The sequence below is a fragment of the Sminthopsis crassicaudata genome, chromosome 3, assembly GCF_048593235.1.
Source record: "Sminthopsis crassicaudata isolate SCR6 chromosome 3, ASM4859323v1, whole genome shotgun sequence".
In the NCBI taxonomy this organism is placed as follows: domain Eukaryota; kingdom Metazoa; phylum Chordata; class Mammalia; order Dasyuromorphia; family Dasyuridae; genus Sminthopsis; species Sminthopsis crassicaudata.
In genome coordinates, this window is record NC_133619.1 from 465,960,537 (window position 1) to 465,988,019 (window position 27,483).

At 35.8% G+C, this 27,483-nt stretch overlaps 1 protein-coding gene across 1 annotated transcript in view; it reads left to right on the plus strand.

Annotated features, from left to right (window-relative positions):
- The first annotated feature begins 2,547 nt into the window (after positions 1 to 2,547).
- Positions 2,548 to 27,483, plus strand: part of CACNB4 (calcium voltage-gated channel auxiliary subunit beta 4) — a 341,773-nt gene continuing 316,837 nt past the window's right edge. The window contains exons 1-2 of the mRNA XM_074303449.1: positions 2,548 to 2,657; positions 2,917 to 3,000. Coding sequence (XP_074159550.1) covers positions 2,649 to 2,657; positions 2,917 to 3,000 — 93 coding nt within the window. The 5' untranslated portion in view covers positions 2,548 to 2,648. The remainder of the gene's footprint in view (positions 2,658 to 2,916; positions 3,001 to 27,483) is intronic.

Below are 27,483 nucleotides of genomic sequence, written 5' to 3' on the forward strand. Positions count from 1 at the left end.
GACTTTATATTTGACAGTAAAAACATTAGGGAGCCACCAGAGATGACTGAGTAGGAGAGTGACAATGATTAGATTTATTCTAAAAGGAAAGTCACTTGGGAAGCTCTAAATCCTATGATCAATTCAATAGTCAGTCACACAATTCAAGAAATAGATACACACAAGTGCATATGCAAGCAGCTTGGAATAGTCATAAAGAATCTCACTAAAAGGAGGAAGTTCTGTCTTTGATACATACGTATATATGTTATGTGATGCTGTCTAAGTAAGTCATTTAACTTTCAGTAATGCAGGCAGCTCTCAAAAGATTGTGATAAATATTCTTCTCACAAAGAAATTCCCATCAATGAAATTAATTTATGTACATTAATCACCATCCACATCTCAAATAATTTGTTCCTAAGCTATGAATTATATCATTGTAATGGAGATTTGGTACATGCCTAGGCAGTCATCAAGCCTCCATCACTATGTGTTTAATGAAATTGGGGGTCACTGAATTGCTGTATAGTTAAGTGATCCAGCTGTGATCCAGAAAGAAAATATATTCTCTCTCTCTCTCTCTCTCTCTCTCTCTCTCTCTCTCTCTCTCTCTCTCTCTCTCTCTCTCTCTCTCTTTTTAAGGAATCTGGAGTCCTAGTTTCTAATTCTGGCTCTCCCATTAACTGGCTGTGTAATTTTGAATAAATCATTAAACTTCTGTGGGCCTTACTTAATCTCATTTGTAACATGAAATAATCTTTCCCCACCTCCCCAACTTCCCCTACCTTAGAATCAGCTAGATGGCAAAATGGATAGAGTAACATGCTTGCAGTCAGGAAGATTCATTTTCCTGAGTTCAAATCTGGCCTGGACACTTATTAGCTGAATCACTTATTAATGATTCTGAGCAACTATTTGCCTCAGTTTCTTCATCTGTTAAATGATCTGGATAAGGAAATGACAAAACACTCCAATATCTTCCAAGAAAACTCTAAATAGGGTCATGAAGAGTTGGACATGACTGAAAGGTAGACAGACAACAAGGCCCTCTTCCACTCTGATACTGTGTGGCTCCAACTTTTCAACTAGTCTAGGGTAGCAGGAAGATATAGGAATGGACAGATAATGTGTAGTTGCTAAGCTAGTCCCCACCTCCAATGATTTATTTTAATTTTAAGTACAATTCTGTGTGCTTTGGGGACTAATTCAAGAATCAGACACTTAAAGGTTGCATATGCATTTTAGATAATTCTGCACATTAGAAAATGGCCATCTTTGCATGTAGTATACATAAAGGCATGTGGCCAAGGGTTGCTTCAGCTGGTTGAGCATGACCTTCAAATCTCCTAGGACAACATGGTCTCAGCAGGGTTGGCTTCCCCATACAGGCTTAGGCTGGCAGCTTGTTCCATTATTGCTTACTATTTAAGTGACTTTTGGCTAACAAGTGAGGCTTTGCAAAAACAAAACAAATCAGTCAGACAAAAAAAAAAAAAAAACAAAAAAAAAAACAACTCCAAACCCAAACCCAAATCCATGCATCAGCAGAAAAGGCTTATGAGTGAAATCAGAGAAACCTTTTTCCTTTGCCCTTTTATACTTTTTATACAGCAGACCACACACACACACACACACACACACACACACACACACACACACACACACACACACACACACCTCATATACCTTTGCTCTCTCGGCTGTATGTTACACTGCACCAGTCTCATCCCTAAGTCCCTGATTCATGAACTGTGCCTCCTTTGTCTCTCATGTAAAATTGTGCAGTATTTTTATCTCCCTCCTCCCCTCTCTTCATCTTCTGGAAAGCTCGTGTGTGTGTGTGTGTGTGTGTGTGTGTGTGTGTGTGTGTGTGTGTGTGTGTGTAGGGTCTGAACCTTTTTTTCCTATAGCATCAGGCCAGCAAAATTCCTGATAGAAGCCCCTTTCCCTTCTCCCTCTTCCCAACACATTGCACCTTGAGTTTGTGCCACTCACACCCGAACCCATCTGTCTCGATGGGAAAAAGTGATTCTGCAGCTTTAAGGTGCTGCTCGTGCAAAAGTACCACTGGAGGCGGGAGCCACAGCCAGCCATCCGCCCCGCGGGTAGGCAGGCAGGCAGGAAGACTGGCAGGCTGGCAGCAGTGGCTGCTCTGGCTGCTGCCACCGCCGCTGTGCCCAGGAGGCCAGGGAGTGAGGGAAGTCGCTGTCCTCTCCTTCAGTCCTGGCCCCTGCCAAGCCCGCTGGCCCGAGTGAGGAGTAGGTAGGCAGCCCATGCAGCTTTAAACCATGTCCCAGCTCTCATCTTCGTCGTCGTCCTCCTACTCTAAGAATGGGATTGCAGACGGGCTGCACTCCCCCGGCTCGCAGGTACCTCCTCCTTCGCAAGCTTTCGGAACCACCTCCATCTGCCTCTTGGCGTGCAGTACCCCCAGTTCTGCGAAGCAGCAGCAGCCTCCGCTTCCTACCTCCTCTTTTGTCTCCTCCCCCTTTCCTCTTTCTCCTCCCTCTCTTCTTCCCTTCCTCCCTCCTCCTCCTCCTCCTCCTCCTCCTTGCCTCCTCCTCCTTTTCCTTCTTTCAATCTCTTGCTCCAGCTAGAGGAGCCGGCTGGCTTCCCCCCTGTCCGATGCTAGGAGCTCCTGAACAAGCTCCTTCGAATCGTTGTTAATGGATGTGGTGGGTGTCTGGGGCTTCTTTTTTTCGTGTGTGTGTGTGTGTGTGTGTGTGTGTGTGTGTGTGTGTGTGTGTGTATGTGTGTGTCTTGGGGGCTATTTGGATTCAAGGGTTTGGACCCGGAGCTGTCTGGGTCTTATTCAGATTGGATTAACGGTCAGGTCAGCTCTCTCCATCCCTTGGCCGGTGACCCTGCTGCTTAGTCGCAGGTTCCTTTCCTTCCCCAAGCACTCACTCTCTTTTCTTATCTTGTCGAGTTCAGGTGGCCAGAGGCACCACGACCCGGAGGAGCAGATTGAAACGATCGGATGGCAGTACCACTTCGACCAGTTTCATCCTTAGACAGGTAGGAAGGAGCGGGAAAGAGGAAGAGAAGGAAGAGAAAAAAGAGGAGAAAGAGAAAAAGAAGGAGGACGAGGAAGAAGTGGAAGAGGAGGAGGAGAAATGGGGAGGGGAGAGGGAGATGAAGGTGGAAGGGAAGAAAGAGGGAGCAGAGTCCCTAGCCCAGGCAACCCGGGCTCCCCAAGCGGGCGGGGGCGGGCTCTGAAGTAGAAACCTCGCAGCCGCCTCCACGTGTAGGAAGGTGACTGTCAGTTCTTCCCGCCCCCCCAAGCAGACAACACAAACACACGCCCGCCTGGGGTAGGGCTAGTTGGTTCTTTTGGCTTTGCTTTTGAAACTTCTCTTTCTCTTTTCCTTCTGTGACTCGTTATTCCCCCCTCCTCACTCCTCTCCTCTAGTCTCTTATTGTTTCGGGGGGAAAATGTATCTAATCCGGGAAGTATATTTGGTCCACTCTAAAGTTGTGTGCTGAGAAGAGCTCAAAGGCTCAGGAAGGAAAGAAGTTGAATTTGATTTGGGGACCGAGAGCCCCAGAACTGGAACTTTGTGTTTTCTTTTCTCGGGTTTGGAAAAGCATCTTCGGAAGGAGTGCCCTCCCTTGTCATACAGAAAACAGTTGCAAACCGGGATCTCTTTTGATTTGGGTCACAGACAGTCATCTGGGATGCTGAGGGTGGAATGGGATGGGGGAAGGTGTCGTCTTTCATTTAGACCACTTAACTAGGATCTTGAGGAAGAACTAGAAAAGATAATTTTCTTAAAAGTTTTCTCTCAGTTAAGAAAAGCTTCTTTGCTTCCCTTCACTTAAAAAAAAGGGGGGGGGTTTCAGGTCTGAATAAAATTGTAATAAGAGAAATCTGATGGACAGTTATCTTATTGATTAGGATTTCTATTAGTACTTCTTGAATTTTGGAATTTAAGTATGGAGTGTATTGACTATATGTGTTATTGTCAGGAATAATGAATGTGTAGAGAATTTTAACTTAGGTAAACTGTCCATCTGTATTTATTTTTGTTATAATTGTGTGGCAAATGAAACACTCCAGGGATGCCACATTTTTGAAGAAACCATGAAAAGGTGAGTCACCTTGACTCCAATACAGCAGCTTTCATGGTGTGTGCTCTGGGGTTACTGCAGGGATCTGGTCATTAGTAATAGGAGGCTCTTTATAAACCCTGCTCTGCTGTGGATTGCTGGTGTAACCTTGGGAAGTTATATTTCCCCTAGGTCACTCATTTGCTTGTGGATGTATTTCTAACTTATGATTGCTAGTCAATTTTATTTTTTTAAATTAGCCTCAAATTGAAAACTACTAATCAACATTGCATGGATACAAGATTTAAAAAAGTTAAATAGAGACTTTATCCTAAAGGTCATATTTGAGGCTTATTTACAGATTATTTAATTTTAGCTTTCTCAGAAACAGAGGTTTTATCACTTCACTATTCTTTAAGTATTTAGAGTCCCCAATACTTTTTGCATTCAATTAGATATTTTCCCATTTTCATCTTTTATTTATAAAACATATAAATGTTCATCTTTCAAAAGGATTTGAGTATTAAAATATTTTGGTGCTTTCTGTTATTTATTTTGTAGAAGACTATTTTTAGAAGTGTTTAATTGATGCAAACTGTTGGAAGCCCTAATTATACAAAGGTGATACTTCTTTTCATATTACCATGGCATCCCATGAACAATTTGGCTCAAAGTTTTCTTTTTATCTGTATCTCGATTTCCTTCACCCATTATTCTTCTGTTGCAAGCTGCTGATTATAGCACAAAGATCAATATTCTTTCTCTGCTTATAGTTTTCTTCCCCAAGTTATATATATATATATGTGTGTATATATATGTATAATGCAGTATTGTGTATATATATATATATATATATATATATATATATATATATATATATATATATATATATATATACGTATATATGTACAAATTCAAATTACTGCATGTCAAATGACTTTCAGGCTAATTGCAATTGATATACATATTTTTATATATCTATCAGATATATTTCTAATATCTTTCCAGAAAAAGACTTTATTGGTTTAATAAAATGAAAGCTTTTAAATCTAGAAGATATTTATGTTAGTTTAGCAAACCAAGAAAAAACAGAAAACTTGGCTCTCAAAAGAGATTATTTATACATTCTTCCTATTTATTTTCTGCACAGCATAGCTGTGCCTACCAAAATGGCTGCAAGAGAAAGCTGAGAAATTTCATATTTCTTCAGAAGAAACCAAAAATGGTAACATGGATTTGTCTTGACCTTATGGAATGAAATTGAGCAGTAACCCTAGCAAACAACAAATATCTTATTTGAAGACCTTGTTCTTGGGAGTTATTAGTCACTTTAATACATTTGTTGAATGATTGAATACCTAATATTTTAATTCTTGATATACTGACAAAATGAGATTTCTTGTGGAAATTCTATGAACTTTGTGTTATCTGCACAGAAAGGACTGGGTTAAGATTGAAAATAATACTGCTTTTTCCTGTCTTGGGTTCTTTTGGCTTATGAAGTAATTTTCCTCTGAAGAACTCAGGGTGCTATGGTGTGTTCAAGACTCAATAAAAATCAAAAGGTTCAATGTAACTCTGTACTTCCATTTAGAAATCTTTTCAGTTTTGTCTCCTTTAGTTTCTCTCCAGTTCATAGCTGAAAGGATGGGGTTGGCAGTAAGGAATGGAGAATGACCTTTTGGAAATGAAGTTGAGATTACTTGTTGGGAAGCCCTCATCAAATCTGAAATTTCTTTTCTTATTCCATTGTAAAAACTAAGTGTGTGAGTATATATGTGTATGTAGCACAGAGTCAATTAAATCATATCTTTTAGTTTTGGGAGGGTCTCATGAGTGTAGCTTCCTAAATTCCCTCAGATACTATTGACCTTGTTTCCTGTTTTGTTAGAGCACCAGGAGTCAGTTCTGAGTTCTGGAATTTTGGGGGTAGTTTTCTTTCAGGAGTCTTGCAGAGAATACAAAAGAAAGTGTCTAAAGGATTTCTTTCAGTAAATATCAAGAGGATTAGTTCCTATAGGAGAGAACTCTGAAAAGGTTACTTAATATGATGATCTTGAATTCTGCTTTGATACTGTGAAATCATCAGATTACAGAAGGATGGATTAAAATAATTTTTAATAAGGTGGGATTTTCTGACAAGTGGTTTGTCAGATATTAACAGGATAAATAGTGGGTTTCTAAGGTGTAGAATTTTCCTGGAAATCCTTTGGAATAGATTGTGTATTTTTACCTAAATACAGAGAATTGAATTTGTTAATTCAAGAATTCTTCCAGTATTCTGATTCTGTGATCTAAATATGACAGGAAATGTCATAGGAGTTGGACTTGGAAGGGACATTTGAGGTCATCAAATTTTACTGCCTTTTTTTAAGGTGAGGAAAATGTGATAATCAATCCAAGGATTTTTTAAGCATTTACTGTGTTCTAAACATTTATTAAGCACCTGTTATATGCCAGGTATTGTTGTAAATGCTGAGGAAACAAAAGAATGAAATAATTCATCCTCTCAAAGAAAGCCTTTTTTTGAAGGAGTTACTTATGTGAGAAAGATAAGACCAATTTGACTGGACCTTTGAATGGGAGAGGGGAAAGAGATTAATGAATAATGAGGCCAACTGATGAAATTTTTGGATTTTTGTTGATCCACTCATATTACTGTGGAATTACTAGATAGTTAACAGTCCTCCCATTCAAAGTGGAAGCTATCACATAAAGTTTATTCCATGACCTAAAAACTCCTACAATTTGGAGTGAAATGACTTGACTCAAATTATTTAGGTAGAAAGTAGTAGATTCTAAAATCAAATTCAAGTTTTCTCACTCCAAATTGTTTCTTTTTTAGATCATGTTATTAAGGGATAAACTTTAATAGTGTTTGCTTTTTTAAAAAAAATCTATTTTCTCTTTTACTCTATGAAGCTATCCAGCTAGTAATTGCATAGTAATATGGGTTGACAAATAAAAACCCAGAAGTGAAATTAGAAAGCTTACTAATTGACTAAGAGTTAGACGGGGATTTTATAATGGACCAATAAATCCAATTTGGAGCACTGATTCTGACCACTTGGGTCAATCCCAAATTCAGAGGCTAGAAGACAATATGTTCCTTGGGTTCTTAAGGGAGTTAGATTATTGTCTTGGGGCTCCTGACCTGATGAGAACCTTAGACCAAGTTAGGCTAGAAGAAATACAATTAATTGAACAGAACACCTTAGGAAGTTTTCAGTGTCATCTTAGCTGAAGCTCAGGGTTTTTTTTTTTTTAAACTTCTAATTATCTTACACTGGTATAATGCTCCTGAATATGCATGATCTCTTATTCCTTCTAAATAAATCTTGGTAAGACCACTCCTGTGATCTGAAGCATGTGATGAACAAGGGTAAGAATAGAAAGGAGTGGATGCCAGCCAGATCCAAATGCCCATTTGCATTTGCAGATGGGATTGAGTGCAGTAGATATCTGAAATCAAGATGTCAAACACATTCAAGGGTCAGGAGACTTTAGGAGATATGCTGCTTTGAAAGTTTAGGCTGTAGTGAAAGATAAATATCATTAGATTGTGAACTCCTTCAGGGCAGCAATTGTCTTTTGCTTCATTTTATATCTTTAGCACTTAGCACAGTGCCTGGCACATAGGCATTTAATAAATGTTTATTGAATCAAATAGAGCCTTCTCTAATGACTTCCAAGGGAAGAAAGATTGATTTCCTGAGAAGTGGTTCAGTTTAGAAAGGCCTAAGGATAACCAATTAGATATAAACACTTGGTTAGCTGAATAGAGTACAGTATAGCTTCCTATTCTTTATTAGAATATAGTGGAACTGAGTGAGCCCATCTCTTTTGGTCAGTAGATAGATTTCATGTTTAGGTCAATTTTGATTCAGTATTTTAGACAAAGATCTTGGATAAAATAAAAGAATACAACATATGTGTGCTTATGTATCTCAAAACTACAAAAGTTAATCTACAAAATTTGAATCATAGAATTGGAAAGAATGACAGAGATCATCTACTTTAAACGCAAACAAGGGAACTGAGTTCTAGAGATATGGAGTGATTTGCTCAGGATCTCATCAGATATTTCATCATTCAAGATTTGGCAAGGAAAAGGCCTTGGGTCTTTTAACCCGAAGTGCCCCCACACTTCTTAAATAATCACACACACACACACACACACACACACACACACACACACACACACACACACACACACACACTTTAAGCAAAAGAAAATAGAAAAGAGGAATGGAGCTTATTAAAGTCAGGCCTTAGGAATATACTAATTTGGTTGTTCTAGAGGACACAACATTGATTGGGTAATCAAAAGCCTGTACCTCATTCAACCTATGATTCATATGCACAAGTCATTTAGCTTCTCATTTTAGAAGTTCATATATGGATATATGTATTTTTAAAATTTCTTTGACAGTCATTTAAATATTGTAAATCAGTGGAATAATTTAATGATTCATTTCCATTAGCAGGGTTGGAAGTTTTTACTCTATCTATAAATATAACTTCAATGTGACTTTTGAATTCCCTTCTCCTAGAGTGGAACATTCTGGTGAATGAACTTCTAGGAGAGGTTTATGCCAGTTTTTTCTCCAAATTCTCTATAGCACACTTCTTCCCAAACTGAGCCTTGACAGTGTGAGAAAGCACTCTGTCTCCTTTGGCAAGATATATTTGCAGTCCTATTAGATGTGAATAGAATTAGCTGAAAGTAGGAACTTATGATTCAGAAACCCAATTACTGGCAAGCAGTAATTTTAACCTAACTCTGAGCCTAATTTTCTTGTCCTTCTGAGTTTAGTAAATCCTATTGATTTGTAGGAGACAAGTGAGTGAAAAACCTGACTTCCAGCACTCCAATATAGAATATTACATCTTCCTCCTATTTTCTTAGCTCTCTTCTTTTGGTATTTATATATATGTAAGACTAATTCTGACATAAGTTTACATCATTTCATGTAAATTATAAGGAATAGCTTTCAAATTAAAAGATTAATTTACCTTGAGTTTTTCATAGGACCTTTCCTCTAAACAGCTCAAAAGTACTTTTACCATATCCTTGAGAAAGAAAAAAGGTAGAGAAAAATAAAGAAACCTAGATTGCTAAAACCATTTGGTACAACTACCAATGCTGGATTACTTGTGGTTAATCCAATGCTTTGGACTTGAATACAAATAGCTCAGAATATGCTGTCTTTTAGACTATGATGAGCAGAAAATGACAATTAAAAGAATCCTCCAGGGGCTTGGCCATTTCCTGCTCCCATGCTAGAATGTCAGAGGTGAAACAAAGAATGGATTATATAGATTTGCCAATTCTCCTAGACTCTTAACAGATGCTTAGGGAGCATGGGGAATAGAATCTATTCTTCCCTGTCATACCTACACAATTATCTGGGACATGGTGGATCATTTTCCTCGTGCTGATTAAAGAGAATAGGCTACTGTACCAGTGTGTAGAGGGTAGTGGCACTTTTTCCATTCTCAGCTATAAGAGCAGTGATTTTGTCGTTCTTCTTGAATTCCCATTCCCCTCCCCCATGATATTTTTTTTTCCCAAATGAGAATATACTAAATTGTTAAATCTAAATAGGAGCTAAGATACAATCCCCAATATCTTCCCACACAAACAAAAACTGATATACGCATCTGGGTTTTATGGGTTTTGCCTATAAATACCTGGGTATACTAGTATTCTTATGAATAGGGAAACCAGTGAGCCAATAGGATTCTGCCATAACTTTGGAAATATAACATAGCTTGTATGTTATTCAGCTATGAGATTGAAAGTACAATAAAGTTGTACCAATTGAACTAATCCCATACTAACCATGGGAAAGGTAAGTCTAAAGTAAGGAAAGTTTTATATTAAGATGCTTTTTTTTTTGCAAGAAATATATTTTGGGGGATCTGCTGTAATGAATAAATAATAATAATAATGATATTTAGTCACATTTGATGTACATGGTACTTCTACTATAAATGAAAAGTTTGTTCTAAATGGATTATTTATGATATCTTGAAATCTTTTTGGTACATTTATTGCACATAGCAAAATCAACTTCAATCTAATATCTGTCCAAATTGCAACAAATTGTGTGTTATTAGAATATAAATTAATGAGATTTTCTGTATGAGTGCTTAAAGTTGAAACAAAAATTAGTTATGAACCATGATAACTAACCAAGCTATTCAGGACTTTACCTGTGATTGAACCATGATAATTCTTCATGAAACACAATATTCGCTATCTTGTTTTGTTTTTCTAGGTTTAGTATTTTGCTCTTTTGGGTGATGGTATTATTTTCTAGAATTGTAGAATAGAGTAGAAAGTAATTTTCAAATAGTTCTAGAGAGAATATGTATTTTTTCTCAGACAATCCAAGAGTAGTAAAAAATAGTAAGCTCTAATCTTCTCTTTGTTGATAATTATGGAGATTTCTTTTAAACCATTTTCAGAAGTGCTTTTAAAAATATTTAAGTGAAAAGACAATAGAAATTCATGGAGGCTTATGAAGATGAGAAGAAATAGATTTGCTTTGGAAGGTCAGAAACTTAAATGCAAATTTCTTAAAAGTCATCAAGCAACTCTTTTATTTTTATAAGATGCATATACAAATTTTGGTTAAGAAAAATGTAGCAAAAGGCAAAATGTGCAGGTCAAAATGACTTTTGGTAGAAAGTGACTAAAACCTAGTTTCATAGCATATGATGAATTTCATTTCATTTATTCAGGAGGTAAAAAACTTGGATTCAGATTCCCCTTTACTAGTTGTTTTGTCTTAGATGAATCTTATTTTTTAAGCCCTTTGTGTGTGGAATATCTTCCCTTTCCTATTTGACTATTGAATTCTTATTCATTCTCTAAAGTTCAACTTAAATGTTATCAACTCTTCCATGAAACCTTTTGTGATATGTCTCCCTAAGATCCTATGTACAGCACGTTATTTTGCTTCTATAATGTACCTATAATATATTCATGTGTATTCGTGTTTTATCTACCAACTAGAAAATAAGCTTACTGAGGAAAACGACTGCGACATATAGATTTTCTATTATCCCTCCTAACATGGCATTCTGTACATAATAATTTTGCTGAATGTCAGAGGACCATGGGCCTTCATTTTTTATCTGTAAAATGGCATTAATAAAGTTTTACTTAACTTGAAGGTGAGGCAATTTGGAGTAGACTGGATGATGAACAGTGGTTTAACAAGTAGGATAGAGGTGAAATTCTCTAGGAAACAATACAACTGAACACATGGGGATGCAAAAAGTAGTTCAAGCACATGAAGACAGTTAGTAGTTGAATTTGGCTAAAATGCAGAATGCATGTAAGGATAGAAGGAAGCAGTATAGAGAATGTTGGAAAATAGGGAGGATTAGCTTATGGAGGACCTTGTATGCAAGGCTAAGAATAAGAATCCTCTTCTGAATAGGGTTATAGCAAGATGAAATCTAAGTGTAAGGACAAAGTTTAGAGGAAAACATGTTTTTAAAGAGATTATAGAGAGGAGCCAGCAAAGAAGAGAAGAATGATGAGAAAGACAGAGTTGAATCAGGAGAATGTGTCTCAGAAGCTGAAGGAGAGAATAGTGAACAATGCCAAATTTTGAGAAGTTTTGGTGACCTTTGAGAGAACATTTTCAGTAGAATGGTGAGGATGGAGGACTGATTCTAATTACTGATGAAGAGGCTAAGGAGAAATGGAAATATCATGTTTAGACTACTTTCTTTTTTAATTTGGAAAATGGGGAGCATATGAAATGATAGTTGAAAGGAGATAAAAGGGTTGAGAAAAAGCTTTTTTTTTTTTTTTTTTTTTTAACAAGGAGGAGAGGCCAATGTGGGAGTCAATGGAAGAGAAATTCAATATGTAGGAGAGAGGATGATAGCTAAAGAAAGAATCTAGAGATGGAAGAAAGACATAGGCTCAAAAGAAGAAATTGCCACAAAGAGAGGTTTCTTCCTCAGAGGCAAGAAGGAGGAAGAAGATTATGGGTGATGAAATGAAGAAGTTTTGAGGAATGTGAGGAGAATTAATGGACATATGATTAATAAATTCCATCTTCTTTGGTCAGGTTTTCTTTTCTAGGTGGGTATATGGCAGAAAACTGGGACTGAGAGCTTGAGGAAATAAAATATTTGCAGCAGGCAACTATGAGGAATGAGAAGGGGAATTATCAAGAGATATCTATGCATAATTTTATTTTATTTTATTTTATTTTTTATTTTTTTGTTTTTTTTGTTCTTTCTCTCTTTCTTTCTTTCTTTCTTTCTTTCTTTCTTTCTTTCTTTCTTTCTTTCTTTCTTTCTTTCTTTCTTTCTCTCTCTCTCTCTCTCTCTCTCTCTCTCTCTTCCTTCCTTCCTTCCTTCCTTCCTTCCTTCCTTCCTTCCTTCCTTCCTTCCTTCCTTCCTTCCTTCCTTCCTTCCTTCCTTCCTTCCTTCCTTCCTTCCTTCCTTCCTTCCTTCCTTCCTTCCTTCCTTCCTTCCTTCCTTCCTTCCTTCCTTCCTTCCTTCCTTCCTTCCTTCCTTCCTTCCTTCCTTCCTTCCTTCCTTCCTTCCTTCCTTCCTTCCTTCCTTCCTTCCTTCCTTCCTTCCTTCCTTCCTTCCTTCCTTCCTTCCTTCCTTCCTTCCTTCCTTCCTTCCTTCCTTCCTTCCTTCCTTCTTCCTTTCTTCCTTTCTTCCTTTCTTCTTTCTTTCTTTCTTTCTTTCTTTCTTTCTTTCTTTCTTTCTTTCTTTCTTTCTTTCTTTCTTTCTTTCTTTCTTTCTTTCTTTCTTTCTTTCTTTCTTTCTTTCTTTCTTTCTTTCTTTCTTTCTTTCTTTCTTTCTTTCTTTCTTTCTTTCTTTCTTTCTTTCTTTCTTTCTTTCTTTCTTTCTTTCTTTCTTTTTCTTTCCCCCTGAGGCTGGGTTAAGTGACTTGCCCAGAGTCACACAGCTAGGAAATGTTAAGTGTCTGAGACCAGATTTGAACTCAGGTCCTCCTGAATTCAAGGCTGGTGCCCTATCCACTGTGCCACCTAGCTGCCCCTTATGCATAATTTTAAAATAAAATAGTGGGTGAAATGATTGATTACTCATGAGCCCAATGATAATGTCCCGTAAAAAAAAAAAAAAAAAAAAAAAAAAAAAAAAACATTGTTTTTCTCATTGATTTCTTCTAATGTGAAGGGTGAGGGAGAATGGAATGCAGGAAGATTGTACAGATGAAGGTTATTAAAAGTGACTTTTTCTTAAAGGCAGTCACATTTTTATGGGATTGAGGGACTTACTTGGAAGAATTAATTAATCAACTAACATTTATCAAGCATTTACTAACTGTCAGGCATGAAACACTAGGGATATGAAGCAAAAGCAAAATTTGACCCTAACTTAAAGGACTTTATATTATAATGAGGGAGATATGTATAAATAGATATAAACTAAAGACACACAGAGGAGATTGAATTAATTTAGGCAAACACTAGCAACTTAAGAATTATATACTTTGTTTATATTTCTGCCAGATACTTTTATTACCCTTTTATCTGATCTTTGTTTATGGAGAGAATTATGTACAATTTATGCAGATTTTAACTGGGAATTAAAACAAAGTAAATGGCTGTCTGAAGGGAACAGAACCCCCCAGAATAAAATCTATGAGAATTTTGTCCCTCAAAAGTCTCACAGTGAATCAGCATGAATTGAATCAGAATTGACATGTTTATTTTTTTCAATGCTGAAAAATTGAATCAAGATGAAACACTTTCAGAATCAAATCTACCCAATATTTTGTTCTACTGGAGTTTATAGTTATAGTATATATTACACGGTGACTTTCATATAGAAGATAGTGTTGTTGACTTGTTTCCGTAATGATTCTGTGCTTTAAGATGTTTTTTTCCATAAGTAAACACATCCTCTCTGTAGCATTAGAGAGGTTTAAGCAGAAATGGATAGCCTTTTGTCAGACTGCAAAGAAATTATTCTTTTTCAAATATAGGTTGAACTAGTTGGCCTGGTAGGTCCCTTTTCTGCTCTGAATGTAATATCATAGAATTTCAAAATTTCCATCACTTGGACTTCATTTTGAATAAATACATCACCTAGACATCCTTAAGCAATAATGTTTAGGTTGTAGACTGCATATGAAACTACGTTTTTATTCTCTGTATGCCAGGTTATCTGACCACTATAGGAATGAAATCTGTGATCTTAGCCTTAACTTACTTAACTAGCTAAGCAAATTGACCCAGACAGGTAGAGAATTGTAAAGGGCTAGAACTGAGCAATGCACTTGGATGATGAAGCACGTGAGACTAATTGCCAATTGGATGGTTCCCTATTAACTTGTTTAAGGTTGACCCTCCCCAGCTGTTCTGTGCTGACTTGATTGGTGAGACAAAGAGAGGGAAGTGACTTGTGTGGGAGGAGTAAGAGAAACTTGGGTGGTGGAACTCACGCTCACTTGCACTCTTGCACTCACTCGTGACCTGGTGTTGGAGGCGACGGTAAAGATCTAGAATAAAGACGTTTAGTGATCCTGACTCCTGCTGATTTCTGGAAAGATAGAGTTCCAGCAGAGAATGACATTTATATAATAGACTTTGATCTTTGAGATTAAAAAGTAACAAAGCAGATTATTATTGTTTTTTCTTTAATATTGTACAATGTAAGAGACCTAAAGAAGTACCTTTGGCTCTTTGATCGTTCCCTTGTGTAGATGTTATGGAAGGAGCAGTGCAAGTGTTGCAAAGAAAAAGAAGGCATAGATTAATTACAAAGTGCACTATTTGAGGAGACAATGGGTGATGAAGTGAAGAACTTCTGAGGAAAATGGGGAGGACTGATGGACATGTCATTTATAGCTCCCATCTTTTTTTGTTAAATAGTGGGGTTAGGTTTTCTAGAAGAATCAAAGATCATAGCATTACAGATCCAGGGCTAGAAGGGATGTTAGATTCCATCTAGTCTGTTGATGTTGGGTCATTTTAGTTGTGTTTAACTCTTGATGACCCTATTGGAGACTTTCTTGGCAAAGATACTAGAGTGGTTTGCTATTTCCTTTTCTGCATCCTTTTCAGGTGAGGAAACTGAAGCAAATAGAGTTTAACTTCCCTAGTGTCATGTTGTTAGTAAGTAGGTAGATAGATAGGTAGGTAAGTAAGTAAGTAGGTAGGATTTGAAGTCAAGAAGACGAGTTTTCTTGATTCTAAGCTCTGGGACCATTCAGATGCCCTTAATTGACCTAGTCTATCTAGTCTGACCTCCTCCTTTTTCCAGGTGAGCAGGCTGAGGCTTATAGAGGTTGAGTTGTTCAAGGTTAGATGGATAGTAGAAATGATGTTTGAACAAGTCTTCTGTCTCCAAAGCTAGTGTTCTTTTCACTGTACTACAACAGAAATAGATCTGCTTTGGACATATAAAAATCACAAATCAAAATGATTCGTTTATTTGCCTTGAAATACCTGGATGTTTGTAATAATTTGTAAGGATAGGAGTAGGGAATAATTTATGCCTTGGAGTAATTGATAATATTTCTCCTTTATGTAGTTCAGTTAAAGAGATACTAGAAGGTCTAGTGTTCAAAATAAGTAAAATATTTATGGGGAAAATGATATATAAAATTGCATTTTTGTGTGGCAGGTGCTGCTCAACTATATTTAAGAGATTCCCTAGGGGATTAAAGTTAATTATCAACACACTAGTGTAGGGAAGGAAATAGGTCAGCTGAAAACATATGCTTCTAATTTCAGAGAGCTTTAGGAGTAATTCAGTTTGGGGACCAGTTTCATTTTGTAAAGTGTCTTAAATGTTGCTTTATACTGCGGCCTATAATAATATTTAATTTTCAATTCAGTTGTTGATTGCCATGCTAATTTAACTTAGTGAAATATTTATCTGTAGATACATATGAAATAGGTGAATGTAAAGTTACCCTGAAAAGAAACTTTTCTCAAAACATCATAGTTATAATATACATCATTAGGATCATTATTACTATCATTTTAAAATTGATATAACTGGCTTAATACTTTAAAAAGTTGACGAGGAGCTATTTCATTCTTCCATGTTAACAGTTTAAGAATGTTTCCATGTTAACAAATGTACTTTTCCTTCCAAATGTCCCTATTTCTATCAAGGGTACCATCATGTATCCAATAATCCAGATTTACAACTTCTTGCTTTCACTAAGCCAATATATCCAGTTTATTTGTCAAATCTTGTCATTCCCTTATAACATCTCTCATAAATGTCAACTTTTCTCCATTCATAGTTACAAGCTCTCATTTTTTCTTGCCTGGGGTAATGGATCTCCTAGCCTCAAGTCTTGTCCCATTCCAATCTATTTTCCATCCAGGTGCCAAAGTGATTTTCCTAAAGTGAAGGTTTGATCATGTAGTCTCCTTTTCAATAAACTAAGGTGACATTTTATTTGCTGAGGCAATTGGGATTAAGGGACTTGCCCAGCGTTCAGTGGTTCTCTTATCTCTAAAATCAAGCACAAACTCCTATTTTGGTATATAAAGCTCTTTCCAACTTGGTTCCAATCTCTCTTTCAGTGCCATTATCATTATACCCCTTGATTCACTCAATAAGCCTGCCTTCTTACTTTTCCTCATTCATGGCACTTGATTTCCTATCTCCAAGCCTTTGCTCAGGCTGTACTCCATGCCTATAATACACTCCTTCTTCAAACCTGCCTTTTAGAATAACTAATTTCTTTCAAGATTAAACTAGAAGGAGTCCTTGCTGATCCTCCCTAATGTTGGTACTTTTCCTCTGAGGAAATCCCCTAATTTATCCTGTTTTTATCTTATATGGCATAGTTGTTTGTATATAGTCTTCCCCTTTGGATTGCAAGCTTCTTGAGGACAGGGATGTCTTTTTAGCTTCTTTATATCTACAGAAGTAGACTGTGACTGGCACTTAATAAATGCTTGTTGTCTTGAGTGGGACCTTCATTATGAAGCCTTTTTTTAAATTCCTATAATTTAAGGCATCAGAGTAGGATTTTATAGAGGAAGATCTTACATATTAGTATTGAAAACAACCTGTAGTGTTTGGGAAAGGAGTTACAGGTTCATAAGCAAAAGCTTTGTTTAAATCCTGACTCTATTTCTTAATACCAAAGTAACATTGGCTGGGCATTGTAGCTTATACCTGTAATTGTTAAAGAGATTTTACAGAGGCTGGTAGATATCTTGAGCTTTGGAGTTCTCAGCTGCATTGGGCTCTGCCAATCAGGTGTTCTCACTAAGTACAGCATTAGTATAGTGAATGGGGAAGGAAGGATGTGTGAGGGACCAGTCACTAAAGGAGAGGTGAACTGGCTCATGTTGGACAAAAAAAAAAGTCAGTCAAAACTTTGGTGCTGATCAAAGACTGATGCCCTTGCATCTCTTGATAGGGACACCCCCCCAAAATCAATCTAGCTTACTTCTCGGGGCCATTTGCAAAATAAGGGGAATGGAAATTTTACACATATAAAGGACAGGGTTTATTATTAAGTTAGCCAAGATTATTGAGCTCCTTTAAGGACACCTGAATTTGAATCCTGCTGATGCTATCTGTATGAACCTAAGAAGAGTTATTGTGAACAAGTTTAAAAGGAGAAAATGAAGAATATGATGAACTTAAAGCTTCTTCAAACATATGCATACAACATGAAAGAATGTGCAAAATTGTGAGTGGGCTGGTGGGAATGAAGTATTTGTGAAATGTGGTGAGATTTTTGCAGATATACATCCTGGAAGCTATTAAGGGTGGAAATGTGTGGTGGTAGAGTATAACTGGTGTTCAATTACCATGAAGAACGAATGACTAATGGTGCTTTAAATATATAGTAATGAATAACAAAAGTTGCCATCTTTTTAATTTTGCTTAAGGTGAACAGAATGGAGAGATTCTCATTATATGAAACTACTGCAATTAGGAACTTCCAATCCTGATTCTTTTCTAGTTTCTCAGGTGCATGTGATTTGACACATTTCTCAGTGTGGGTACCAAAGAGGATAATGAGGAAGTCATACTTTCAAAAGAAGGAAGTTCTCACTGTTAGTGACATTAGATAAAACTCTGATTTAGGTGGCAAATGGATCCTGAATGGAAAATGTTGTAAAAGGTGTTAATCTTTTCCATGATTACTGAGTAGATGGATGTTGTGGATTAGAAAGAAATCCTAACTGTTTCCTCATACTCTAGTCTCACTCTTACTCCTACATTTTGGGATTAATTTCTGTTCCCTTGTGTTTCTTCTCTTTGTGTTCTTTTTGTGTGTCCTCTGCTCTATTGGTGGTATGAACACCTTTGAGGAGAGTAATTCACTGGATTAACACCTTTGAGGAGAGTAATTCACTGGATTCATGTGAAGAGCCTTTTTTTTTTTGTAATTTATTTTGTTATGCTGTATAGGACTTTGTATTATTTTGCTATTCCTCATAAGTTCATGCTTTGAATTATGTATATTGTGGTTCTGTTAAGAGAAATATAGTAATTGGAGCTCATGAAGGGGGGTTTATATTCTCTTACTATAGGTCAACAGTAAAGTTCAGAAGAGTTATCCTAAGGTAGGAAGGAACCTAGATATGGCAAGTGAGAGGTTCAGAATTTAGAGAGAGCAGCTACTAGTCTAAACTAGTGGACTGGAGAACAAAGGGTAAGGGACTGAGGTAGGATATAAGGCAACATGAAATTAGGAGATTGGTCCTAAGACTTGGGTTGGCAGGAATTCAGGATATAACAAAGGCTTGTCTTGATTTCCTCATCTGCAAATTGGGGATAATAATAGCATGTATAATAATAGCATGTCCCTCCCAGGGTTGTTGTGAGTTTCTAATGAAATAATATTTATAAATCCCTTAACACAGTGCTTGAAAGGCATTATATAAATGTTAGCTATGAGGATGATGATATGATGATAACAATTAGTAGGTTGGAATGGTCATCTGCAAAAATGAATCTTGATATTGAACCAAGAGATTGATTTTGTAAGCCAAAACTTCTTATATAGATGTAATGTAAGCTCTTTGAGGGCTGAGACTTTTTATTTTTGTCTTATTATTCCTAGCACCTAGCACAGTGCCTGGAATGTAGTAGGCACTTAATTTATGCTCTGTTGAGTAATTTAATTGGTATCTTTTCTGCTCAGAGAAAGGTTTCAAGCTGTGGACCTTGAGCATTCAGAGGGAATTAATTGAATGTACATTTTTCACACATGGCTACAATGTGGATTGATGAAGTTGGAACAGTCAATTTAACAAGAATTTATTATGAGCCTACTGTGTGCTGAGCAATAGGGATACAAAACCAAAAATGAATAGATGAAAATCTGAGACAATTTCTACCTTCAATGAATTTATATTCCAGTAAGGCTTAAAAAAATTTTGGCATCTGGTAAAGGCTGTTGACGCCTTTTAAGAAAAAATGTTTTTTGAATGTATAAAATAAATCAGAATACAAAGGAAATCATCTATATTGAAAAAAATTATCATAATTTTTTTTTAATTCATGAATCCCAGATTAAGATCCCTTCTAACAAAGGGATATGACACATACTAGGGAATGATAGCCAGAATGAGAGAGTAGAACCATGGGGCAGCTGGAAGGCACAATAGAACACTAACCCTGACGTCCTCCTGAATTCGAATATGCCCTCATAAACTAAATTTACTAGCTGTGTAACTCTCGGCAAGTCACTTAACCCCAACTTCTTTTCGAGAAAAACAGAGTAGAACCATAAAGAGGCAATAGATTGACATCCTTTTTCTAGGAGGAATGATAATAATTTGATTATTGCTCTCTGAGCAAAAGGCAAAAAGTAGGGACCGAGGATTGTGGAATGGGGAAGGGAGTGCTTGGTGTTTTTCTATGTGTAATAAGCGTCTGAGGAGAGGATTAGGATTTGTGCCTGGACAGAAGCAGAGCAACTAAGATTATAATTAACTCACTTCCTAGCCCCTTTAGATCTAGTCTCCAAACTGAAGCTATTAATTCTCTGCTAGAAGATTCCTTGTTCGAATTCTTTATTGTCTGGATTGTTTGTGTTCCTGACCATTCAGCTGCCTGGAATTACTAATTGTTCCGTGTTGACCTCACTATGCTCTCCCCACCCCACTTCCTTTTGGTTTTTGTGGATTTCTTGATTTCCACCTTTGCCTTTATTTTATATCATTTCTGTATTTTCTTTTTCTTGACTGTCAGCCTTGCTTCTATCTCAGGTACCTGCCCTAGATTTCCATGCTTCCTAGTTAGCCATGTATTTGCTTTAAATCCTACCCTTCTGCCCTCCCCCCAAGATAACACCTGTTTTGCCGAGAAGACTCACAGCAGCTTAAAGGAAGGAAACTGGTCAAGATTTCCTTTTCATATAGAACCCTGATTTGAAACAATCAACAAACAACAATTTATCAATTTCCCACTATGTGCTAGACATATATGCAAAGAATGAAGCAATAGACTATTTTATGTAAGTAGTTTCTATGTTATAGATGAAACATATATATATATATATATTATATAATATATATGTCTATGCAGAATAAATATATGGAAAATATACAAAAATGTTAACTATAAGGTGGTTTGGGAGGGAGGACTCATATTTGAGGAGAATCAAAAAAGACTTTCCTTATTCTTTTTGGATTCTGTAAGGATATCCTCCATGACACTACTGACCATCATTTGTTGGGCATGTCTGCCTATTTTATGCCTCATTGGATAATCAGAGGATCATTTTAAAAGTTATCTTAGTCATTTATCAAACAATGATAAATCTGTATGAATTTAACATATATATGTATATGTATATCTATCTATCTATCTAAGACATTTTATTGAAGGAGAGCCATTAAGGTGATGCTTTTCTTTACTGAATCAGATGATTTTTAATCAACTGAGAATAAACACAGCAGGATCTTTGGTTCTCTAATCTTTTCAATGAGTTGTGTGGAAAATGCACTGAAGCCAGAATTAAGCAGAGGGAAGAGAGTGCACAGGATTGCATCTGGCTCATCTTTTCTGTAGTCCCAAATTGTGGATGATTGGGTCACAATCCGTGCCAGTGGAGGATGTTCTCAGATTGGTGGAATCAATAAAGCATTTCAGTCAGTATCTAGTAACTTTAACTCATGCCAAAAAGAAAGAATAATATACTAACTAAATTATAAAAGAAAGAGAGAGTGAAGTCTCCTTCAATGGATATTTCTAATCAAAGACTAGATGGCTATTCTAAATATATTGTAGGGAGAATTCTTATTCAGGTATAGGTTAGATTAAGTGGCCTCTAACCTTCCTTCGATGCTGAATCTGAGCTATGAAATGTTTGCATTCTCCTGAAAACTATTTTCCTAAGATTTTCTAAGAGCTTTAATTTCACCTTTAACTTAATAGTCGCAATATGGTATTCATTTACTCACAGGAATGCCTGCTCTGACTGAAGAATAAATATGATAGACTTTTGTGTATGTGCATTTTTGCTTTATCTTGCCAAAAAAAAACCCCTTAAAAGTTATTTGTGCATGCATATCTCTGTGTGTGTGTAAATGTGTAGGTATGTGTGATTCATTTTTTACTTTAAAGGATTACTATTATGTTAGGGGGTTCAAATAAATATTAGTCAGCAGGGGATGAAAAAAGTCAAGAAAATTAATGAGTGCTGTTATTATTTCATACCTCAGTTGTTGAAGAGGAATTATTGTTTTGGCCATAACTGCTTTTTGGATAGAAATTTAGTGACAGATTTATGGAGCAGTTTCCACATTTTAAAATTTTATGGAGAACAATGGTGGAAGATTATGAATGGAATTGTCTTAAAGCAGTGAGTAACTGGAAGGAAAAACCATTTTTAAGGATGCCTGGTGAGAGACTTGACCAAACAAAGATATCCTGAGGGCATTTAAAGATGGGGCTGGAAAGAAAATAGCAAAATGAAAAAAAATATTTATAATGATTTTGTAACAAACTCATTATATTATAAAGAATAGTAGAGTCACCACATTTGGACTTTATGGGAACATTTATTAATGTGATGTTGCACATTGATGGCAATGTAACAAAAAGAAAGATGGAATAAACAGGTCACACCAGTTGTACATGAAGGATAGAGGTATAAATCTTGACAAAATTTGAAGGCATTGAAGGATTGATTCTAAAGGTGACTGAAGAAGATGAAGATACTAACATGTGGAAACAAAAGCCCTCAGATTTTGTTGTATTACTTTTAAAAAGTGACAGCCCAGATAACTAATGACCCATTAATCATGCCTACCATCTCTTCTACATAAAACGTCTAAGAATTAGCTGCACATGTCGTAAAGATACCTTTGACAGGGGTCTAGAAGTATTCAGAGAGGGTTACATGATTGCTTTTACTTTAAAATTGACTGAAAGATGTAAAAGATAAAAAATCCTGCTGTGGTGTATTGTTTGTTGACTACAGAATACCACTTGATTTGATAAAACAAAGTACCACCTTAAAGGCTTTTTACAAAGTATGTCTGAAATATATGTTGAAAATTATATAATTTCCTTGAAAGACTATACTTTTGTGAATACAAATATAATATTAATATCAGGGGAAGCATAAAATGGGGCGGGGTTGAGGGTTAAGGGTTTGTTTTGCTTGGCAAAGTTATTTATCACTATTACAGAGCTGAAGTTGAAGAGATTTCCCTATAGATAGTGAAATCTTCCAGATACTTCTGTTTATGGATGATGTGCTGATTGTATCAAATTCAGAACATTAAGGGGTCATTTGAATGAGATCTATTGCTACTCAAAAGAGTTGAGCCTAAGCATCTATGGAAGAAAAAACCAAATAGGTGAATTGTAAAGGGCCAGAATTGAGCAATGCACTTGGATAATGAAGCATGTGAGACTAATTGCCAATTGGACAGTTCCCTATTAACTTGTTTAAAGGTTGACCCTCCCCAGCTGTGCTGTGCTGACTTGATTGGTGGGACAAAGAGGGGGAAGTGACTTGTGTGGGAGGAGGAAGAGGAATTGAGACGCAGAAGCTGACTCAGTCTCTCCTGGCGTTTGAGGGAGGAAGGTGTGTGTGAGATTGCTAGGCCTAAGCCCCTGACCTTGACCATAAAAGATCAAGAATAAAGGACATTTAGTGATCCTGATTCTGGCTGGTTTCTGGGAAGACAGAGTTCCAGCAGTGAACAATATCTATTGTCTAAGTTATGAGATACAGTTATATGGACAGCCTATCAATCTTGTTTATCAATATACAGTTCTTGGACTACAAATGTTTTGGGACCAGAATTGAATAATTGACTGTATTGTATTGCCTTTTGAAAATTACAGAATTATTTTAATAACTGCAATCTTCTCTTAGAAATAAAGACCCGATTAAAAAATATCACAAAAGTCCTGCAGGTGATGTATGGCTTCAAGTCATAGAACTCTACTGTCTCTGTAGAACAGAAATTGAAGATTGTTCTAAGAGCATGAATAGACTGCAACTCATTACAAAAAAGAAATTATAAAAATTGGTGAAATTAATGTTACCAAGAAATGCATGATTGAAAGAGGAGTTAGGTTGCTTGTTTGATACAAGTTAGAGCCAACTCATATATATTTTGCATACTCTTGATATCTTCACAGTGTCAGGAATACTTGAAAAAGGCATGTGTAGTTATATTTGGTGGACTTTCTTTAATGAACTTATGGGAGATGATGGAGAAATGTATTACAAGATGAGCAGACATAATATCTTGTGACCTGTATCACTGGAAAAAGTCCTGACCATGATGAAATCAAAAATCCATATATTTGGATAATATGAAAAACAAAGAATTAATGTTTTCTGAACTATTAAAATTAGATTTTCTTCAACAGTTGTGTAGTCAGGGCTACAACGTAATTCAAACACCAAAGGCCTAACAGAACTACTGACAAATTCTTTTCTAAAAGAATGATTACTAAACATTACAAATTAATATTTAATAATACTGGTTTATTACATAGTAATAACAAAATAATAATAGTCCCAAATTTAGCAATTAGTCATATTTTCAGCAGCTTTTGAAAAAATTTTGTATTTTCTGAAGTTACTTCTTATAGTAAGCTTTTAAAATTTCCACTTACAAAATTTACATCCTCTTCAGCAGATGGGGTGACCGGCTTACAGTTTCCATGGTAACAAGGTTTCAGATTTTTTTTTTTTCCTCTCTTTTTTAAAATAGCCTAAAGTCACAGAAGGGAACTCAGATATTAATAGCATGAGAAATTTCAGTGTGAACAACAATTATTAAACATGCAGTATTTGGTTACTCATTTCCAGATCCAAAATCGTTTATGTTACACACTAATTATGATTAAGCATATTCTTCTGATGTGACATGAATACAATTTTCACTCATGCAGATTACAATGAAGTACTGGTCTGATGGAATGATTAACTGTTGAGTAACTCATTGGAAACATAGCTCTCCACCGTGACCTGTACTTCCCAACATTATTATTATTGACAAAATCAGACTTTATTTTAAATTGAATTATGAGGTTCTAGCATAACAGTTGGACATGGGATAATTTTAAAACCTGGAAAAGGTTTTGTAATACAAAATCATAAAAATGCTTTAGCTGCCTTTGTCGCTGTGTAGTTTCTATGGACACCGATATTTGTGTCAAGCATAAGCTTAATGTTTATCTGTGCTGAATATAGAAGAAGCAGAGATTATTTTGTAGGACTTTAAATCCATATTGATTTAATTAGGTTTTAGTAATCTTTGATAGATAATCAAATTAGAATAAGAATTTCATCACCAGACCAAATTAATTAGGTATTCGGATACTTTTCTAAAGTAGTTGCCACTCTTTAAAGAATGATAAAAAATATATAAAAAAAGGGTGGTGTTTTCTTTAACAAATTTATTTAAAGATTTATTTAACTCCAGCTTATTTTGATTTGTTTTGTTAAGGTGATTTTTTTTTCCTAGAAGTTTTTCCCCACTCTACAGAGAACATTGATAAGAAACAAAAGTTGAATCCTATTTTTGAGCTTCCATTTCAGTAGTCATTTTTGGGAAGTTATTTCACATTCTAGTTTGTCTGCTGATAAATTTTGTGAACACAGGTACACATTGGCATTGCTGTTAGGACCTCAAAAAATAGAGAGAAAAGCTAATGTCTCAGTTCATTAACAACTTTTCATGTAGTATCAAATCCTTGCTCAGTTTATTTTTGGCATTCTTTAGTATTATTAGTTTAGAAAATTTATTGTTAATCTTTCTTCAAGCTCTATTTACTATTTTTGTTGTTGTTGTAATGCCATTTTCCTTTGGCATATATATCTACATCAACTCTTTGCTGTCAGGTGACCAGGCCTTGCTTTAGAAGATTTGATGTATATGGGTCAATATATACTAAAGTAGCATTTGGGCCTAGTGTGAAAACAAAAATAACAAAAGACGTGTGACTCATGATTGTGGTTTTAATGGGTTGGGTTGTTGACAGTTGCTTCTTTTATCTTGACTAGATGCAGACATATATTGAATCAAGAAGAAAGTAGAGATATTCTAAATACCATTTGCCTCTACTTCAAGAAAATGGAAATATAGGGGAAGCTAGTTGATGTAGTGAATAGAGCATCAGCCTTGAAGTCAGGAGGACCTGAGTTCAAATATGGTCTCAGACACTTAACACTTCCTAGCTGTGTGACCCTGGGCAAGTCACTTAATCCCAATTGCCTCCACAATAACAACAAAAAAAGAAATTTTATCTTTTTGTTGGCTTATTGTTTGGCTTAATGGATTAACATTTGTACTCACAAAATCTATTTCCATCTTACCTTTTTCTTTTTGGAAAAGATAATAGTGCTAAAATGGGATGCATATAATAAGTAGAGTACAGGGGGGAGGGATGAGAAATTAAGTGAGGAAAAGTAGCTTCTGTCTGTTATTTCCCCCATTCCCAGCACATAGACATACATTCATGTTCTAGAGGCTCTCTGTTGTCTCTAGGATCAAGTACAGAGCTTTATTTTAGACACTTAAAACTTTATAGCTTGACGTTTTCCTGTCTTTCCTTTCTTCTTAAACTTTACTCCCTTCCATTCACTTTATGACTGAGTTACATTTGCCCATTTGATGGTATTAGCATAGAAATTCCTTTCCTATCTTCTTACTTTGGCCATGGTGACATGTATCCTCCTTGCCTGAAGTGTTCTTTCTCAACTCTGTGCCTTAGTTTTCCTGGCTTTCTTCAAGACTCAGCTCAACTCCCTCCTTTTCTATTCCCAAAGTAATTTCAGATTACTTTCCATCTAGTATGTATCTATTTATTTACATGTCTTCCAATTAGAATGTATACTCTTCAAAGGGTCAGACATCCCCACCTACTATTACACGGCTGGCAAAACAGCTTCTCTAAAACAGCAGAGTGCTCTTAGGGAGAGACAAAAGGAAGCATTTGTCTAATAAGTCAGACCACCTTTACCATCTTGATCGCCATCTCCCTCTAGGACCTTAATGGAGCTAGCTGAAGATTCTGAACTCAAGAACAGGAAGGTTTCCAGCCCACTGTCTGTAGCCATCATCCTTGGAAGCAAACACTGTGGAGATGTTCCTACTGGGTGCTGTCAGATGAGATGATGTTTGGAAAGTGCTAAGCATGTAGTAAGAATTATATAAATATTTATTCCCTGCTCTTTTCTTATAATCGTGTCTGTTGAAGTCCCAGAAAATAAAGTGCTTGTCATCAGAATTGTTGTTCCTGTAAAGTCATTTAGTAACAAAAACATACATGATTTTCTCAGTGAAAATGAATTGAAGAAGAGACATTACCCTGTTTTTCTGCTATATAAGAAGCATATAATCTTTTTGGACTTAAGTTTGAAATTTTTATGTATGTGGTTTCTCACATTAGAATATGGATTCCTGGAAAGCAGAGACTAACTTTTCTTAACTACTTTCTTAACATGATATTTTACACACAGTAAGGACATAATAAATGTTTTGTTCATTTTTTGAGGGCAAAGGCTGTTTTATATATATATATATATGTATATATATATATATACATACATACATATATATATATATATATACATATATATATACATACATACATATATATATATATATACATATACATATACATATATATATATATATATATATATATATATATATATATATATGTTTGTAACCCTGGGTTTAGTGCTTGGCCTGGCACATAATAAGTGCTTAATTAGTGTTTGCTAAGTAGCTGCTAGCTTTCTGTTAGGTTTATGTAAGGAACTTCTTTCACTAAGAAAGTAAACCCTTTTGTAGGAAATTGGTCAAATAATAAAAAGCTTGCTATTTTAGAAATTTTAACATTGACAGTGGCTCTCACAATTTGCTTATAGATTTAGCCCCATGTTTTAGATGCTAATTTAATTTCTAATTCAGAAATAGTTTAATGGGTAGCAACTTAGCTTATAATACAATCAAATATTGTCAT